This window comes from Monodelphis domestica, chromosome 7 (genome assembly GCF_027887165.1).
Source record: "Monodelphis domestica isolate mMonDom1 chromosome 7, mMonDom1.pri, whole genome shotgun sequence".
In the NCBI taxonomy this organism is placed as follows: domain Eukaryota; kingdom Metazoa; phylum Chordata; class Mammalia; order Didelphimorphia; family Didelphidae; genus Monodelphis; species Monodelphis domestica.
Window position 1 is genome coordinate 134614919 of NC_077233.1, and position 20752 is coordinate 134635670.

At 37.8% G+C, this 20752-nt stretch overlaps 1 protein-coding gene across 13 annotated transcripts in view; it reads left to right on the forward strand.

Annotated features, from left to right (window-relative positions):
• KATNIP (katanin interacting protein) overlaps positions 1-20752 on the forward strand; it is a 221019-nt gene that overhangs the window by 184000 nt on the left and 16267 nt on the right. For 9 of the 13 annotated variants that reach the window (XM_056805495.1, XM_056805498.1, XM_056805496.1 and 6 more), the window contains 5 exons: positions 5538-5715; positions 6963-7128; positions 16506-16663; positions 18311-18378; positions 20233-20343. In XM_056805495.1, coding sequence (XP_056661473.1) covers positions 5538-5715; positions 6963-7128; positions 16506-16663; positions 18311-18378; positions 20233-20343 — 681 coding nt within the window. The remainder of the gene's footprint in view (positions 1-5537; positions 5716-6962; positions 7129-16505; positions 16664-18310; positions 18379-20232; positions 20344-20752) is intronic. The other 4 variants (XM_016424209.2, XM_016424212.2, XM_007499475.2 and 1 more) reach the window with 1 other exon arrangement.

Below are 20752 nucleotides of genomic sequence, written 5' to 3' on the forward strand. Positions count from 1 at the left end.
TCTGCAGGGATCTAGGAGAAAAAACACTATTCATAAGCAGAGGACAAACTGTGGGAGTAGAAACACCGAGGAAAAGCAACTGCCTGAATACAGAGGTTGAGGGGACATGACAGAGGAGAGACTCTAAACGAACACTCTAATGCAAATACTAACAACATGGGAATGGGTTCGAATCAAGAACACATGTGATACTCAGTGGAATCACGCATCAGCTATGGGGGTTTGGGGAGGGAGGAAAAGAAAATGATCTTTGTCTTTAATGACTAATGCTTGGAAATGATCAAATAAAATATTATTAAAAAAAAAAAAGAAATCTCCAGAATTTCTTTCGATCCCTTGGGTTCCTCTCTTCAATATCTCCTTTATGTCTATCTGTTTTCTAACTTGTTTTATAGTTACTTGTATATACATCTCATTCCAAATACACAACACAACACACATTAGACTAAAAGCTTCTTAAGGATAGGGATTTGTTTTTACATTGTGATATATCTAGTACCTGGTATAGTGTACTGTGCATAGTAAGTAGGTGATAAATAGTTATTGACATAAATAAATTAATTCTTTCATTCAACAAATAGACAATGAGCATTTCTTGTGTATTAGTCCCAGTGCAGAAAAATTAGGGGAGGCAGAGATGACCAAGATAGGGCCCCTGCCTTCTGCTATTTGCCAAACATTCTACTAATCACATGATAGTTTCTTATAAACACACTGTTTATTTTCCTTTCTCTTGTTTCCTCTCTTCCATGTTATAATTTACTCTTTTACCCAGGTCTTTTCCTCTTAGGTACAATCCACTGCATTTCTGCTGTCTTTTGTCCAGTCTTCATTCTTTCTGCTTCTAATTTCTTTTGAACAAACTTCCATAAAATCTATTCCCTACCCCTACCTCTGTCCATTCTCTTTACTGTAATCTTTACCAACTGGTTCATAGTATCTCCCAGTGATTCCTTTTCAATGGGATAAAACCCTTAGAACTTCACTCAGGTATTGTATTAAAAAAAAAGATAAAAGAGAGAAGTTTGTACCTCTAGGGTAGCTTGGACTTTCGGTATGTAGAGGGGGAAAGAGAGAACCCCCTTCCACAAAGCGGGGTACAGGGGAGACAGCAGATGTAACAAATTGGTTCAGAGAGAGGAGAGAGAGTTTGAAGATTTTCCCCCTTCTGCCTTCCCTCCTTAGCTAACACTGCTCTCCCCAATTCACTCTTGTCCCTCTTGTCCCCCCTCCACTACTCGAGACCAAAAGGTCTCTCCTTGATCAATGTAACATTCATAACATCTATAGGTAAATATATATGCACATATATATATACACGTATATTAACTTGTATCTAATGAAATCTGATTCATTCTGTCCCTATGTTACCTCTATAGTTACAATATTCCCTTTTCCACCCTAAACTACTCTGTCCCTGTAGTATTTTAACTCTCCTTTCTAACTATATTACTAGATTAGATCATTATTATGCTATATATATATATATACATGTCATCATCCGCATGGACCCACAGTGAATACCAAGACAGGTATTCTATGGTGAACTGTCAGCTGGACTCAGGAAGCAAGACCAACCAAAGAAAAGATTCAAGGATCAGCTAAAGTCCAACTTGAAGTGGGCTGGCATTACACCAAAGCAACTAGAACTCGCTGCCTTTGACAGAAGCAGCTGGTGAACCCACATTAACCATGCTGCCACCACCTTTGAAGATGAGCGACATCGATGTCTTGCCGCTGCACGTGAACGCCGACACCAGGCCACAACCGCACCTCCTGTAACAACTGGTATCCCATGCCCCGTGTGCCACAAACTCTGCTCCTCAGTCTTTGGACTTCAAAGCCACATGAGGGTACATCAATAGATGATAATGCACAAAGACAATAGTCATTCTCTGCTTCCGAGAGACTACCACTATACATGTCTGCTATTTGTACACATTTACATGTCACATGTTATTTAAATACATATATACATATATATCCTCTGGAAGTAGAGATTTATTTACAGATATACAATTGATAGGTTGTCCTTATATACAGCATAGCCCCTAATGTCAGTGTAAAATTTGTTTGTGTTCTAGATATGTTGTGGTGGATGCATATTTATTCTAATGTCCATGTGGATGTACTTCCCTATATGTGAAGTTAATGTGATCGGCAATTAATCTTACATGACCCATTTTCCTGAAGTTCATTCCCAATAATGTCTTTGATTCAAAATTCTTTCCAGTTGTCCATATATCTTCCATCCTTTGGTGTTGTTTGAAGTTTATCACAGATCTGGGGTTCCTTCTCCTTTACAAGATACATACTTGCCTATCATCTCACCTTGAAAGATGATTTCAGGTATCCGGAACTACAGGATCATGCATGTGTATAAGATTAATGTGTGTGTGTGCATATAAGAGTGAATATTTTGATGCATGTAAGTGAAACTTTATATAGGATGTTTGTGCCATCCTCATGTGTGCAAGTGAGATTTTTTTTTATATAATGAATGTAGGTATCTTTCTTAATGTGTGATTATAAGGCAATTATTCTATATATGTGGTTGATTATAGAGGTTAATGATATTTTAGTCTAGGCTTGAGATTGAAATGTATATATAGGTTCAATAATTCTAAGGGATTCTAAATTGTGAACCTTAAAATTTCTCAGACCCTACTTCATAAGATTGGGTTAAGACCATTCCCCATTGGGACCATTCCTCATTTGGGCAGTGAAGGTACTTAGATCAGGAATGTGAGAACTCTACTTCACCATACTTAAGCATGCCTTAGGGGAAGATAAAGTTGTAAACTCTTTGCCGAACAATGAAAGATACTTAAACCCATACTTATAGTAAGACAAAAAGTTCTTAAGCCATGCCTATTTATAGATCTAATACAAAGGGGTGCTAAGTACCTATAAAGGTCAGGCAACTTGTGAACTTACAAGGAGCAAAAAGGTGAAAACTTCCTCAGAGATTCTAGTCTACTCAGGTGTGAATTACTCAAAAGATTAGTCTACTCAGATGTGAACTAAGAATGGTCTGTCCTTTGAAAAACGTCTACTGTGATTGGTAGATGGGAGAACTTGGGGGAGGGGACATAGGAGAAAATTCCCTTTATAAGGAGATGGAAAAGCTGAGAAAAGAGACAGTCTCTAAGGAGGCTCTGATGAGAGTCTCTTGAAGACAGTCTGAGGAAGGCTGACTCTGGCTGGAACTCCCTCTGAGGAGACTCTGTCCCTCTGAATCCTTGCTTGAACAAATCTTATAGTGAGTGATAAAAGACTGACTGATCTTTCTCTTAAGGCTTAGGCCTGGGTTGGCTAGGGCTGCCCTGGGCCAGCCTATCCTTTTCTCATTATTTCCTTTCTCTCTTTCTCCCTTTCTTTAATTCCTCATTGTATTAGTTAAATCTTTATAAAACCCAGCTGACTTGGGTATATATTTAATAATTGGGAATATTTCCCTGGCAACCACCTTATATATTTGATTTAAAAACAAGACACTGTAGTGAAAACATATTTTCTGCAGTCACAACTTACTCATCCACTCTTATATCTACTACAATTTATATCTTCCACTATTTTAATTATTACAAAATCCACCCACATAAACTCCCAGGTTCCGCAAGAAACCGCTTCTCCTGTGTTTTTGTGTTTCTCCCTGATCTAACCCAAATTTATACTATCTGTCATGGGCATTATTCTATTTCAGTTTCATGTAATAACTTGTTTGGGTAAGATGCTCCAATAGCATTTTGGATATTTTTCATCTACATTTACTGGGGTTCATGGACTTGTCTCAGTTTTTTTTTTCTTTCCAGCCAGGGATTGTCACTATAGGCTTATGGGTTTTCCTGATTTAATTAAAGTTTCTTCATCATTCATGTGTCAGATCTTATGCCTAGTACCAATCTGGGTTCTTATAAGGTTGCGTGTTGTTTGCTACCCTATAGAATTCAAACCAGTCCTGGTACCAAGTTCTCTATCATATTACTTCCAATTTGGTCTGGCACTTTTTCTCTAATGCCAGCCTCTGTCACAGTGTCTAATTTTTAAATCTTGTTTCCTCCTTTCCTCTTCCCATCTCCAACCTAAGCCCAATATCTCAGGTATTTTTCTCAGTACTTATGGAAAACAGCTCATGATTTTCTGTCTAACACCCTCACATTAGTCCTAAAGACAGTTCGATATGACTTTAACTCTTCTAGGTCATTTTCAAGCCCTTGGACTTTCCTCACTTATACTGTGTTCTAAGCCTTGAATCATTTTTATTGTTGTGTTCCATTGCAGAGAGTAATTTAATAAGGTGACATGGGGCTTGGTGTTAGGGATTTTTTAAATGACTGGCCCTATTAATATTTTGAAAGTGGACACCTAAGACTTGCTAATATGCAGATGATGCTAATTTTGGAAGTTTTGCAAATACCAGTCATGATGAAGTGTAGAAAAAGACCTAAGAGACTTGAGGTAAGGGTAAGAAATAATCAAATGAATCTCAGTTTGAAAAAATACTAATTGATACACTAGGGTAAAATGAATATAGAATTTGGATTTTAAAGGAAAAGGAAAGTAATAACATTCAATAACATGACACAAAATTAGATTTGAAACTGAGAAGCATTTTGCCAATGGGGGAAAAATAATTATGGGGAAAAATTATTATGAGAATGGGCAGGTCAGGAATTCTTTTCAGGTAATTTCCTGAAATAAAATAGGGGATGAGCATTGTTTTGTTCAAATGAGCTTGTAAAACCCTTTTGTTTATTTATGATTCTGTGGTACCATAAAGGATTTGAATGCCCAAGAATAATAGGAATTGTGTAGGAGAGTGGAGTCCTTAGTAAAGAAAACTGTTACTACAAAGAGAAATTATTTTCCTAAGCTTTGTAACCTTGGCCAAATGTTTTCCAATCTCTCTGCACCCATTTCTTGATCTATACAATGACCTGAGAGATTGAACTAGATAAAGAGCCATAAGTTGTATTACGTCCTCTGTGAAGCCTTTACAGACCTACTTGTTAGTGCTCTCCTGCCCTTTAGAACTTTGGCTAATTTCTCTTTTATCCTACTTTGTATTTTTCTCTACCTTGTAATTATTTGTGAGCATATTGCATTCCCAAGGTAGAATGTAAGCCCCTTGAGGACAAGGACTCTTTTACTTTTGTCATTGTATCCCCAGTATATAACTGCCTTTAGTAAGCATTTATTATACAATTTGAATTGATTTCTATCTCAGAATTCCCTGAGTCTTTCAAGCGGTCCTGAAAGAAGAAAAACTAGGTCTCTCCATGCTCACTGAATCTGGGTGAATCAGTATCCATGCTATCATAGCTTAAATGCCAAACTTCATGAGGATAAACATGTTGAGTTAACTATATATACCACCTATTTCAGTGCCATCTCTAGTCAACATTTCCTTGATTTTATGTCCTGAAATTAGTAGGATATAGAGTTTGTGAATCATTTATCTGCCTATTTTCATTTTAAGGATATTTCTATTGGTGCCTAAGGCTACTGACTGGCAATTTTTATTTGTGTTTAAGGCCTTCAGCTTAATTTCACAGCCTCTTGGGGTGACGTGCATTACTTAGGGCTGACAGGACTTGAAGTGGTAGGAAAAGATGGTCAGTCTTTGCCAATTACTTTGGATAAGATGTCTGCCTTGCCCAGGGATTTAAATGACCTTCCTGAATACACTGATGATTCCAGGACCTTAGACAAGTAAGTATCTCATAGACTTTGATTTTCATTTAGTAGTGTTTGCTGTATGTATGTCTCACTTCCCCTTACAGGGAATGAGACTTTGACTCTTCCTTGAGTTTTATCCTGACTTCAGTGGAGGTCATATGTTAAAATAGTAAGATTTCATATGCTAGGTAAGTTTATTGATGCCTTCCAAGAAAAAATTAGAATCTAAAAGAAGTAATATTGATCAAGGAAGACACGTTCCATACTCTAAGCTAAAGTCACACCAGGCCCCAATATGACAGCAATAGGATATATGTTCCTGGAAGTCTGTCTTTAAAATGTCCTAATTGCTGTACTGATCACTTATTGCCACTGCACTAGCATCAATTAATATTGAGGCTTAATTTGAAACCAAGATAATTATTTATTGTTTATTTAGAAGTACCATTTCAGCCACCAATAAATAGGGATTTCCATGTATCCATAAATGGATAGGATGTTTTAAATATCCATGGCAGGGAGACTATCCTTGTGTCCAAATTCATATCTAAAGAAGCAAAAGTGTATTACAGATGCATATTGAATGAGAAGAATCTGATGTAGTAGGAAGAGTACTGTATTTGGAGTCAGAATGCCTGGATTTTTGAATCCTGATTCTGCTACTTATTAGTTGTATGACCTTGGACAAATTATCTCCCCTCCCTCGGCCTCAGGTTCCTCATCCATAAAATGGAGGGGTTGGACTAAATGATCTCAAAGGTACCTTCCAACTCTAAGGTTTCTAATTGTGATAATACTATTTGATATTAACCAATCAGGGACTCACCAAAAGTCACCACCAAGAGACTTGATACCAAGAGGAAATACACAGCTGTTTAGAAATGGTGGTGAAGTCAGGGTGGCCATGCAAAACCATTACCATGTTGTATTCCTCATTATGCCAAGCAGTTGCTATTATCTGAATAGCTACTTTATGACCTTCTACATGAAACATGAGCCTTCTCCCTTTCCAGGCCCCCTACATTATAGGCAAGAAGAGATTTATGTCAATTGTACCTTCCTAATGATTCCAAATTCAAAGCGTCAATTGACTTATGCCCTGTGATTGGAAGATGAGTTACTTTGGTGATGCATTTCTATGATTTCTCTCCCATGGAATGCCTTTGATCCTGGAGTGTCTCCATTTCTTTCCCATTGCAAAATAAACACACACACACACACACACACACACACACTCCTGTCAAGGAAGAGCTAATGGAATTGTTTTTATGTATTTGCAGGTTAATAGATGGGACTAACATAACAGTGGAAGATGAGCACATGTGGCTGATCCCCTTCTCTCCTGGGGAGGATCACCTGATCACAATCTATTTTGATAAAGCTGAAAACATTGTGGGGCTGCGCTTTTGGAACTATAATAAATCTCCCGAGGACACCTATCGAGGGGTAAGCCAAAGAAAAGCGGTCTAGCTAGCAGAAATGTTCAATCGTCTGTCGTGGAAATAGCGCTTTGATAAATGACCAGAGCAGCTCTGGAAGAGCAGCATAAATCGTCTAGAACTTTCAGATGCCTGATTTTATGGCAGGGAGAATAACTTGCTGCTTTTTTCTTTGCAAGCAGCAAATGTGGATTAAAGAGCTCCCTCCAAATAGATTCAAAGAATCTTAGTACCCCATTTCCCCCAGGACTCACAGCACAATGTAGTTACCTTTGCTTGATTGTATTGTGTTCCTACCAATCTCTGGTTGCTTGTCTCTTTTGCCTTCTGCCATTTAATATGGGTAGGTTGTAATGCAAAAGAGAATATTCTGATCTGTTAGAGCAATTTCTCATACAATAACAATATTGGAAGTTCAATTTCCCAGGTACCTTTTGACATGGTGTATTGATGCTCAGAGCTATTTACATTTAGGAAGAACTTAAGAAGTTATAAGACTTCCCACCCCAAATCCCTTTAAAGACAGACATTATGACTATCCAATCTATAAGGAGTAAGAGAACTCTGAATGCGAGCCTGTGAAAAAACTGTTACAGATGTTTGAGACACTGTGTCTCTATATATTCTCTCTAAAGTTCAATGCTTCTTACAAGTAACATGTGCTCTTAAAAAAATCCTTCTGCCTTGATATTCTAAATTCCATTAAGCCATTCATTCACCAGCTTTCTAGTAGAATCTTTGAGAAAAGAAAAGAATGGTCCAGGAGTTATAGACCAGATTATATAAACACTGCTAGCCTTGCTATGTAACCCTCACTCACACAATTTTATCAATGAATTGAGCCAGGTAGGAAGTGGAGAGAGGGAAAGAAGAAACATTGCTCAAAAATGTCAATTATGCCCAACTCAGAACCATTTTTTTTTTTGCCACTGGATGCTATTCCCATAACTATCCTTGCAAACATCTTGCAGCATATTTTTGTTCAATCACTTTTTCCCTCTGTGTTTCAAGGAGAACCGTATCTCCTACTCCAGGATCAATCACTCAGGCCACAAACAATAGGCCTGTATACAATAATGGCTTCCCTTCCCATTTTCAGAAACACAGATTCTATATTGGAAAGCAATTCAGAAGTCATCTCATCCAACTTGAACTTGACCAAAAATTCACTCTATGCCATCCCTGACAGTCATACAATCTCTGAAATCATTCAGTGAGAAAGAATTCAAAGCATCCTATTTTACTTTTAGATCATTCTAATTTAAGACTTCTTTATGCTATGTCTAAATTGCTTCTACCTATTTGAAAACAATTGGCATGTTCCTACAAGTTTCTCTTCTTTAGGCTAATCTCCAACTTCTTCAACTTACTTTCAAGTGCCAGAATCTCAAGGTCCTTCACTCTGCTGGTCAATGTTCTCTGTATATTCTCTAGTTATTAATATCTTTCTTAGAAGGTGAGCCTCAAAACCTAAAGCAGAAGTCCAGATGGGGTGAGTGGAATTATCATCTACTTAGTTTTGGACACTGCACTTTTCATAATGTAACTTAAGATTCATTAACTTTTGGTTATATGTTGCTCAGTAGGTAACCAGTGTATCAGCTATATATGATTCAAATTGAACGTAGAGTCTACCAAAACCTCTAGACCAATGTTGAAGAACCTTTTCTGAGTTTGAGTGCTCAAAAGGCAAATTCAAGCTATCTGTAAGCCCCTGCATTACCAGAGAGAGTTGAGGGAGGAAAGTGCTTGCCTTGGAGGGGCAGAGCATGAAAAAATGTCCTCAGGTGCTGGGAAGAGGGAAGATGGAGCAACTCCCCAAATTCCAGCTCTGCATGCATGTCATGTCTTCATGTTCTAGACCTTTGTCAACCAAAATGCTATTGATCAGTGGATCCTTCATCTTGTACTTTGAAGTTAATTTTTTTTTAATCTAAGTGTAAGACCTAACAATGATCCCTGTTAAATATCACCTTACTGGATTTTACCCAGTGTTCTAGAACACAAGTTCCTTTGTAATTTTATGTATTTTACTATATTTAAAAAATTATTTGGGGGGGGGGTCCATAGACTTTACCAGATTGCTGAAGGTGGCTCTTACATAGACAGACACACACAATGAAGAACCTCTTCTATAAAGTGTCAGAATCTTTTGGGGCCTTGATTCTTTTATCTGGTGGCTTAGCTATACTTGTCAATTTTTCATCATTGGCAAATGAGGCACATCATCTATGTCTTTTTCTAAATAATTTATAAAATGGTAACTAGCATAAGACTTAAGTAATGATACTTGAGGCATTTTAATAAAGACCTTCTTCCAACTTGACACTGAACCATTATTGCCTATTCTTTAAGTTTAACCACTGAACCTATTTTGAATCTGCTTTGCTATATGGTTTTCTAATCCAGAGGTATCAAATACATAGTCCTACTGCTTGTAACCTACAGTACTCCTGAATGCAAGTATGGCCAGAACCAGATTAAAATTTAATTGGAAAATACTTGACAAAATAAATCAAAATATAATAAACCATAGATAATATCTCATTTTAAAACTAAGTCAGTATGTGGCCCACATTGATCCTTATGAATGCCTTAGTGCCCCCCCCCTTTTTTTAACCCTTACCTTCCATCTTAGAATCAATATTTCACATTGGTTCTAAGATAGAAGAGTGGTATGGGCTAGACAAATGAGGGTGAAGTGACTTGCCCCGGATCACACATCTAGGGAGTGTCTGAGGCCATATTTAAGCCTAGGACCTCTCATCTCTAGGCCTGACTCTCAATTCACTTTGGCCACCCATCTGCTGCCATTGATCCCATTTTTATTTGAGTTTGGCTTCACTGACCTAACCAACATATCTTCATCATTTCTTCAAGAATAGCATGAATGACTTTAAAAATGCTTTGCTAAAATCTAGGCAAACTATATCCACAGAATTATCCTGATCTGCTTTTCTAGTACCTCTTGCTTACTCTGGGTTCACTACTTCTTTTCTGGATGTTCACTAAGCATCCCTATACATCTAGATGTTCACTAAATATTTTCAGGAATCAAAATTAACTGACAAAGTTTGCAAACTCTATCCTCTTTCCTTTGTGGGAAAAATTGGTGTATTTGCCTTTCTTCGGTCCTGAAGTACTTCATTCATTTTCCATGGTCTTTCAGAAATCAATGACAGTGACTCAGCAATTACATCTCTCATTTCTTTCAGCTCTGTGGAATGTAGTTCATAAAGCCTAATGACAAAACTAATCAAGAGCAGTTTAAGTTCTCTCTTACTATCCCCTTTCCTTGAGTGGAGCATCTATCCCCTATTAGTCATTTTTCTTCTATCATTTTCAGTTTAAAAATCATCTTTGGCAGAAAATGGAAACAAAATAGTACTTTAGCAGAAATGCCAGCTCCCCATCATCCATTATCATTATCTCATCTACCCCAAACAGCAGTACTTTACTTGCTTCTTTTCTTTCCCTTTCACTTTGAAAAATATTTCATTTTTCTTAGCTTTCCTTGCCAGTGTCAGCTCACTGAGAAACTCAGAACTCCTGACACTATACTTCTGGGACCATTCAGTGCTTTTGGATTTCTTTTGCTCTTTTACCTACCCATGCTTCCATTTTTGGCAAATGGTTTTAAAATTCTCAAGTTGTTTAATGAGTTCCCTGTTCATCCATGCTATTCTCTTTAAATTACTTTCTCTTTCTTCCTCATAGCTACTGTTTTCTCTTTGTAACTTCAAAACTTCATTCTCAACAACTTCTCACTCTTCCTGGATTGAATTTCCCTGTAGAATTATAGATTCCACCTATCCTTTTTCTGAACCCTTTGAAATCTACTGTCCTGGAATCTCTGTTGTATAACAGACTACGCTTTGTTTCCTTCAACTTCTGTATCACAATGTCTAAGATGAAGTAGTCATTCTTCTTTGGTCCCTTCATTTCTAGCAATCAGTTTCTTCTTGATGAGAATCCAGTCTTTAGGATAAGCTCCCTTCATTGGTTCCTTCACCTTTTAAAAGATGAAATGATCATTGAGGCAAGTCAGGCAATTTGGTTTTGGAAGAAATAGAGCTCTAGCAAATACCTAGATAATAATAGTCCCTTTCAGTACTTGTGTATGCCCCTGTTCCAGATTATCAATATGTCATCTGATAGATAAATTGATTGATATAGGTACAGATATCCATATATGTATGTAGATATGTGGATAGAGACATATATGTGTAAATACAGATATAGATAAGTATAAAGATATCTCTGTCTATAAAAATATATGTAGATGTATGCAGTTTTCCCCCTTTTTCTCTTTTGATTTAAAATTCTAAAATATCTTATAAAGTAGTTCAGAAGGGCTTCATAGAAGAAATTACATTTTAGATGTGCCTAAAGGATGGTTATGGTTAGAGTGCGATGTGAAAAAGAACAAGGAGACAGATAGAGGAGAGTGAGGAGACTGGCCTGATAGAACAATGGGTTTTCCTTAGAGAGTATTGAGAAGTCTGGTTGGATGTATAGAATAACTAATAGAGGAGGGCTTCCTAAGCAAGATGTATGCATTGAGCACCATGCACAAGGGTGTGGCTTATTACAGGTAGCAGCCACTTGAACATAATAGCCTCTATAACTAAGTCCATAGAACAAAGGCAGTTGGGTCTTAGTGACCTACCCAAAGCCAAAATCTAATGATACATTTTATTGTCTTTTTTGGATTGGTGATATAACCACTTCTAGCTTTAAAAGGAAAAGAGGGTGAAAGGAGAAGGAATTGTGGAAAAGAATAGTTAGAGGACTTTAGAATTATGAAAATGTCATAAATAGAGTTTGGAAACTAAGAGAAGTTACAGAAGGCCACAAGTTAAAAGAGGAGGACGATTTGAACAAAAAGGAGGAACTCTTTAAGTTCCTTTAAAGGAAAGGGAGTCTTGTGAAAGAGGAAGACTTGGGGAAGAGAAGGAAGTGGATAAAAAAAGGATAAAGAAATTGGGTGGGACTGTTAAGGTGCTATCAAGGTGAGAGGATGAACCTAGGTAAACAGACTCCTCCTGGATAGTTAGTCATAAGAGCTACTGGTAAGAACAATAAAGAAGAAAAGATGTTTCCAGAAAATTTGGTGAACCAAAAAAAAAATTTATGTTGGCCTGTAGAAATTGTCTTGTGATTGTCTTTCTGCCACAACCAAGTGATTATTATGTGTGCTCAAAGTTTATACTTCTTTCCTTTGTTGAAGAGAAAGACTCCAAGATTATCTCTCTCCAGATTATTAGTTCTAGCTAGGGTTGAATAGCAAAGGGAAGCACCATAGTAGAATAGATGATGTTGGAGTTGGAGTCAGAAAATCTCAGTTCAAATACTAGATCTGCTATTTACTACTTTTGTGACATTGGGCACATTATTTAAGTTCACTGGACCACCCTTTCTTCAACTATAAAATGAGGAGGTTTGATATATATTACCTCCAAATTCTTAAGACTCTAAAGCTTGTAGTCCTATGAAAGGTCAAAAAGAAACTATTTTATTAAATATCATATAACTTTCTACTGCCAGAAGAAAAGATTGCTACCCAGATTAAATTACAGTATCATAACTTGCTCATGTTCCTATTAGATGGGGGAACTCTTCACCTTTTTGTGTGTCATACACTCCTCTGATAGTTCAGTGAAGGCTATGGATCTTTTCCCAGAAAAGAAATTGAAATAAATGCTGAATTTCAAAGGTTAATGAAAATAAATGAGAATTTTTCTCCATTCAAATTCTTATACCCCCTGATATCTGTTTGGGGATCTTAGAGGTCTATGGACTTTATATTAAGAACCTCTGCTTTCTCCTATTATTATTTTATTACTCTTCCCCTTTAAAAAAAAGTACCAATCTACTTCAATTTGTTTGTGTTTGCTTACGATTTCATTGCTAGAGGGAGCCTCCCTAGTTAGAAAACCCCCTCTACTAGTGCACATTAGAAATTGTTATATTACTTAAATGGATAGACAAAATAAACATTTATTAAACTTGTACTATGTTCCAGATACTGTGCTAAGTACTTTACAAATACTATATAACTTTGTGTGGTAGGTGCTATTATTATTCCCATTTTACAGTTGAGTAAACTTAGCAAGACAGAAGTTTATGACTTGCCCAAAGTCACACAGCTGGTAAGTACCCGAGTTTTAGAGAATTGCCTGGAGGTGAATTGAGTTGTCCAGGATCATACAAATATTATGTGTCAGAAGCAAGACTGGAATCAGAATCATGTTCTAAGGCTGGCTCTTTCTATTATACCACACTACCTCTTTGCTAGAACAAATTGGATTGTGTACTGGAGGGGACAGTCTAGAGCCTTGAATTCTCACTTTGGTTGTTTCCTCAGTTTTGAACTCAGTTAATGCCACTCTCTTAGCTTCTGCCTTATGGCTTCTATTTTCACTTAACTTCTATAAGCCTTAATTTCCTTATCTGTAAAGTGAGAAAATTGAACTAGATGAACATGAAAGTTGCTTCTATCTCTGTTCTATCTCTGAAGTCTGTTCTAGAGATCTCAGCTGGCTAGATCAGTGGGCCATATTTAGTAAGATAAAGTGTGATAGAAATGTCTTATACTCAGGTGCAAAAAAATCAACTTCAAAAAACAGGGAATAAATGGCTAAACAAAAATTTATTTAGAATTGTTCTAATGGACTACAAGCTCAATAGGCATCATCCCTGTAGTATAAGCAGTTAAAAAAAAATTCTAATGCAGCCTCAGGCTGTGTTGAAAGTCATAGTGCCCTGGACTAGAGAGGTGACAATCCCACTCTACAGTGTCCCAGCCAAGCCCTGTGTGTAGCATTGTGTTCAGTTCTGGGCATTCCTTTTAGGAAGGATACTGATAATCTAAAGAGGGTCCAAGGGAGGGCAGCCATGATGGTAAAGAGGAAGTAGGGGCTGAGAAGACCATGACAACATGATCACCGACTTCAAGTATCTGAACAGGCATCAAATGAAAGAGGAAGGAATTAGATGAGTTCTTCTCAAAAGGGAAACAAGAACAATGCATAGACATTGCAATGGGTTCCATTTGGGCTTGAAGCCAGGGAAAGTTTCTATTTAGTTAAAGCTTCCTAACAGAGCTGTCCAAAAAATGAAATGGGCTGTCTTGGAAGATAATGGGTTCCCTCCCTCTATAAATCTTACAAAGGATGGCCACTTGTCAACTACATATATTCTCAAAGATATTCTTGTTCAGGTACAGGTTGATTTAGACAGTTTCTCAGATTCCTTCCAACTCTTAAGATATTATGATTCTGGGATTTGTCCTACCCTATATATTCCAAGACCTTTTTATATATGCCTAAGTTCCTTGGCACAACTGTGTATTTGAAACCTTAGGAAAGGCAGTTTGGTGGCACAGTGAATAGAGCACCAGACTTGGAGTCAAGTAGATTGAGTTAACATCCTGTGTAACCTTGGGCAAGTCACTTAACCCTATTTGCCTCAATTTCCTCATATATAAAATGAGCTGGAAAAGGCAAAGGCAAAGCACTCCAGTATCTTTGCTAAGAAAACCCCAAATGGGGTCCCAACAAGTCAGATAAAACTGAAATCACTGAACAACAACAACAAAAGGGAAGGAGTTTCTCTTATACACTGCTTTATAGGACATTCTCCATATCTGCAATAACCAGACTTCTAGGAATGATCCATGAGACAACTTGATCATTTCATAAGGAACACTTCAAAGAGTACTGGACTGGTGGATGGGCTTCAGAAGATCTAAATTTTAGTCCCAGCTCTCCCTGACTTAAACTTTGAGATTTCACATATATCTCAGTTGCCTTGATTGTAAAATGGAGATCCAATATTCATACCTTTGTTTGTGGATAAAGTGATGTGTACATTGTAGAGCACTTGATAAATGTAAGTTCCAGTGACTATTATTAGAGAATACAGTTGTTGGAAAGGTGACCATCACAGAAGGTGCTTTTGGAACAGTGTAGAAGAAGGAAGTTGTAATTGTTACAGTAGGATTCACTCAGATGTCATTGCCATCTTTCCTTCTAGTCCCTCTTTTGTCCAAGTTTCCTGTGACACTTACATTTTAGGAACACATAGGAAGTGACACAAAGGAGACTGGATAAATATAGAATGGATGGAGAGTGGCATATGGCCTCAAAGAATCAGAAACAAGGCTAATGAAATATCTTTGTTCTACCAAGATCATACATCCTAATGTTTCTAGAGATGGTATGCACACTGCTTCTGAAGCATTGTCTAAGAATTGGAATCCCTGGTCCTTTGGGAAGGAGAGGCTGCTTTTCATTTGGCCAAAGTCTTGAGATCCTAGGGCAAGGAGGATGGGTTCATGGAGAAGGAAGAGAGGGGAAGTCCCTGAGAAAGTTAAAGGGATGAGGACTGGGAGTTCAGTGAAGAAGGGATAGTTGCCATTGTGGATGAGGACAATCATTTTGGACATCTTCCACTTAAAGTAATGATCTATCAGTAGATCTTGATCTACAGATAAGGTACCTCATTATTTAGAGAACTGACAATGCATGCTGCAGGGGAAGTGTATCTGAGGTCTAACTGGCAAATCACTTACCCTGGCCTAGCTTGAGTTTGTTTTGGTTTTGTATTTTCTTAGTAGGCATCATCACTCTGGATGACCTCCTAGAAGTAAGTCATTTAGCTTCTCAAAGGACCACAAGATCATTCAAGATGTAAGCTATGAAAACAGCAGAGGAAAAAGCAATTGATGTGCAATCAGCAGACCTAGGACTCAATCCCAGCTCTGCTAATTTCTATCTATGTGACCCTAAATAAGTCACTAATCTTTCTGAGCTTTGTTTTTCTCATTTGTCAAGGATCATAATGCTTATCCTCTCTCTTATATACAAGATTATTAGGAGATGTCAAATGAGATAGCCCATACAAAGAATATTGTCAACTGAAAGAATGGAGATCGAGACTGGACTTATGATCTAAATGATATAGGGAACTCCCAAATGAGGAAACACCCTCCACCAATGTGTCACTTCCTTCTCTGCAACTTAGTCTTAGAGTGTTGTCTATAGTGCTGGGGTCTTAAGTGACTTAATAACCAGGAGCTGCCAGATGCCCAACTTGAACTCGGGTCTCCCTGACTACAAAGCCAGCTTTTGATCTTCTAGGCCATGCTGCTTCTGTGTAAACGTCAGCAATCATACACTGAGTTTTTTAGCCATGAAGGTGACCCTGAAGTGAGAGTTTAGGCTTAAAGCACAGTACCTGTAACATGAAAAAACCAGGAATAAGCCTTAATAAGATGAAGGACTCTATGAGTGGTGTTCTGCATATGTGCACCTTTCTGTGAACAGTAATGTGAACGAGGACATAGCATGAATTTTCTGAAATGATGGGTTGTTTCACTAGGCCAAAGTCGTGCACGTGCTTTTGGATGGCCAATACATCTCTCCACCAGCAGGCTTCCTCATCCGCAAAGGGCCAGGCCACTGTCACTTTGATTTTGCTCAAGAAATTCTCTTCATCGACTATTTACAGCCCCAGACAGCGACAAAACCATCACGGAGGTAAACAAGGAGAAGTTAATATTTTCACTGCCCCTTATACATCGCAGTAGGAGATTGGGGACCAGATTTCTTTATGTGTTGTTTTGTGGTCAACAACCAAAAGGTTTTACAAATGTCTTGCTTTTGAACTTTGCTATTTCCTAAAGCTTAGTTGAACCTTCCTCTTTCCTAGAAACTCTGAGTCAGATAGCTCACTGCTTTTTTGGAGAAGGCTTTGATTTTCTCAGCCTATAATCCTTAAGTTTTGAAGTATCTCATTTCTTTTATGGCTGGGGAGACAATCCAGAAGACGACTAGATTTCCAAAGCAGATACTAGAAAGAGTGTACCTTCAACATATTTGTTGCTTAGCACTCAAAGTCAAACACTTGAGAAAATTTGGCAAATAAATATTGCACTAAGAATAGAGACGGGCTTTTTGTGGATCCTCTCAAATTCTTTTGGTCTTTGTTAAATTAAGGCCATTTTGTAGATGGCATACTCATTCATTTAACAAATATTTACTGAATACCAGCTGCATATAATGCCCTATACCCAGCATCATACAGGGATGTAGAAATAAATAAAGTAGAGGCTAGTGCAGGTGAGTTAAGACAAATAAACATGTAAACATGATCCAAGGCAGAAAGTGCTATAAGAGAAGTGCAGAGAAAGGGCTTTAGATCACAGAGACCCTTTGGATTGGCTTGAATCCTAACTCTGTTGCTTATTGGATGACCCAAGTCAAATTCCTTTCCCTTTCTTCTTCTCAGGTCAGACTAGATCATCTCCTTTCAGCTCTAAATCCTATCTCTGGTCCTTTAAGTACTATGGGAGTTTGGAGCAGATAGCAATCACTTATATTTGGCAATATCAAGGAAAATTTCTTTTTTTTTTTAATCCTTACCTTCTGTCTTGGAATCAATACTGTGTATTGGTTCCAAGGCAGAAGAGTGGTAAGGGCTAAGCAATGTGAGTTAAGTGACTTTCCCAGGGTCACACAGCTGGGAAGTGGCTGAGGCCAGATTTGAACCTAGGACCTCCTGTCTCTAGGTCTGGCTCTCAATCCACTGAGCTACCCAGCTGCCCCCAAAAATTTCTTAAAAGATGGAGATGAAGGGAATATATTCCAAACTGAGGGGAAAGCATGAACAAAGCCTTAGAGGTGGGAAATTCTGGGATGCCTTTGGTGAATGAGTAGCCTAGTCTGGTTGAAGTGTAGGTAACACTGGAGGGTGAGGCTGTAAAGGTCATAGAAGGTCTTCATTGCCAAGCTTAAGAGATTAGACTTTCTCCTATAGATAGTGCGAAGCAAGGAAGTAGCAGTCTGCTCATCTAAACAAACATCTAGTGATTGGGTGCTCATAATTGAATCAACTTAAACTGAACTGTGGACTGTTTCTTCTTTATTGGATTGTTGATGGGCAAAACTCACATACTTAAAATATAGCACATAAGCTTTCCCAGAATAGAACTCAAGTTGGGATAAGAATGAAGGTTTCTCCAGATCAAGGTAAAGACCATGTGCTGGACAGGTATTGATGAGCGAGTGGAAATGGAATTGTAAAATAATGATAGAGGTGGCTGTAGGCAGCTTTAACTCCAACCTGATAGTGATTATTCTAATACATCATGATACTAGTCCTTATTGCACTGTTTTCTGTTTTATCAGGGCTGATTTAAAGAGCACAGAGCAAGCTAGCATGGACTATGAAGCCCCATTAATGCCATGTGGCTGTATCCTGCACTAAGCTGTCACATCAAGGGAAGTTGGGTAACATTGTGTTAGTTATTGCCTCCTTACAGGCTTTCAGAACTTTCTTTGTTACTAATCAGTAATTCTTTTTCCCAGCCCCATCCCAAGTCCCAATTCATTGAGAGAGAGGCAGAGACAGAGATACAGAGAGAAAAAATATTTTGTAAATGTATATTTGTATTTCATGCACCTATATATGCATTTATTCTTTAGATATGATTCAGGGTATTGTGTTCATACCAGAAGTTCTTCAGTTGATAGACAGTTTCCTCACTTAACTAAAATGAAATAGAGCTTTTATTTTATGCAGAGGAAAGAGTACTGACCCTAGAACAGGAGACTTTATTCAGATTCCAAGTTCTACTACTTACTGTACAACCATAAGAGTGGGATTCTGCTTTAGTTTTCTCATTGGCAAAATGGGGAAAATAATATCTGTTGCCAACATCATAGGGTTGTTATGAGGAAAACATTATGTAAAATTTAAAATTATTATTACTCAACTATTATTATTTCTCCACAAAAAATCTTCCCCTGATGCCTAAAAGTAATATGGAACTGTTCTGGATTCTTGAAAGCACCAGAGAGCTAGCTCTGACAGGCCTACTCAGCTAGAAAATCTTTCATTATCAGTCCAGCAATTGATTGGTTGTCTACCTTGAGAACTAATCTAACCAGGTTTAGCAATGTTCTTTACCAGGAAATTGGTCTCAGATGATAAATAATTTTAGCCACAGCAATTCTAAAGACTGCTAAGGTATAAAGGAGTTTTAGCCTACATCTACACTAGTTCCTTGAGTATTGAAGAATTATTAATCAACATAATTCAATTCAGTATTTATTAAGCACTGTTCTAGAAATTTGAAATACAAAGCTAAAATTAGAATAATAAACCTTTAACTGATTAAAAAAATTACAGCTTAGAATTCATCTGATCATACGGACAGCTTTCTAAGGAAGAACCAAGAAAGAGAAACTAAAGTAGAGAGGTCACATATAGATCAGCTACCAAACTAGGACTGGTGCTTCTGTCTGTCTACAGATATCTTGTATTCCTTCTGCCTTGTTTATTGCTTCCCCAGCACCTAGCTGACTTCCTAGTACATAGTAGGTGCTTAATAAATTAAGTGCTTGGTTGCTGAGTAATTGAGGTGAGGTCATACAAGTATTAGTATTTGAATTTTACAAAATGAAGAAATTAATACAGCCAGTAAGTGTCAGATTAAAAATGAATTATCACCCAGAGAGCACTAAAGAGGCATATGGTGGGGGTGAGTGGGCTACAATGCTTTATGAACAAGGAATTCTGAAGGAGATTCAGAGTTAAGATGTAATAAGAAAAATGTATGTGATAGAAAAGAAGATAGGCTGGTTCTTTCAGCAAGAATAAGAGAGCCACAACCCATGTATCCTACTGACATCTTAAAGATGTCAGTAGGAGTCCAGGAAGACCCTCTGCATGGCAGATAGACTCCCCAGCTCCGGAGAAATTCTTGTAGGACCTGAATGAGAGTCACCCAGATAGACCAGATATGGACAAGTGGCTATAGGAGACACCTTTGGATGCTAGTATCTGGGTAAATGTTAAATCCAAGAAGGACTCAAACCTGAGGTCTTCTGATTGAAGAACCAATATTCTTTCTACAATTTCTCAGCCTCTCTTCAATAACCATAGCTTTAAAATATTTGAAGGACCTCAATCCCAGAGGAAGAGGTAATTCTTTTTTTCTCATCAATCTACAGTTTTAAAAGAACAATCAAACTTATTCATCTCTTTGCTGTTTTTACTTTGTTCTCAAAAAATTAAGTTGATGGTCCTTAAAAGCCCATTGCAGTCATCTTCCAGTTTCAGCTTCTCACCAGCTGGGGAGATCCATATTACATTGGCCTGAATGGACTGGAGCTGTATAATGAACATGGAGAAAGAATTCCTTTGACTGAAAACAGTATCCTTTATTGGACAGAATGACCTGTCCTTCTATATTGAAGGGGATGTAGCAGTTGGAAGGGAACAAGTCACTTTCACTGCATGCCATATCGAGTTTTATTTTGAAAATTGCCACCTTATTAAATATATTTCTGAGAGAGGAGACTCAATCCTGCCTAGAGTTCTTTATGAACTTCGAGATCACAGTCAGGTCATATCTCTTTGGGCAGCCCCACTGATTAGAGGCATCCCTACTAATTGGTTTATAGCTGCTGTGGGTCACATGGGCTCTGTGGGATTGGCAAGTTCATGTCCCAATATGGGACCACCATAAATTATCCAGTTCCTAACCTTCATCTGACCTCTTCCACTTCCCAAATTTTGGTGATGCCTTCGTTGGAGAGAAGCCCATTAGAGCCTGAGGCATT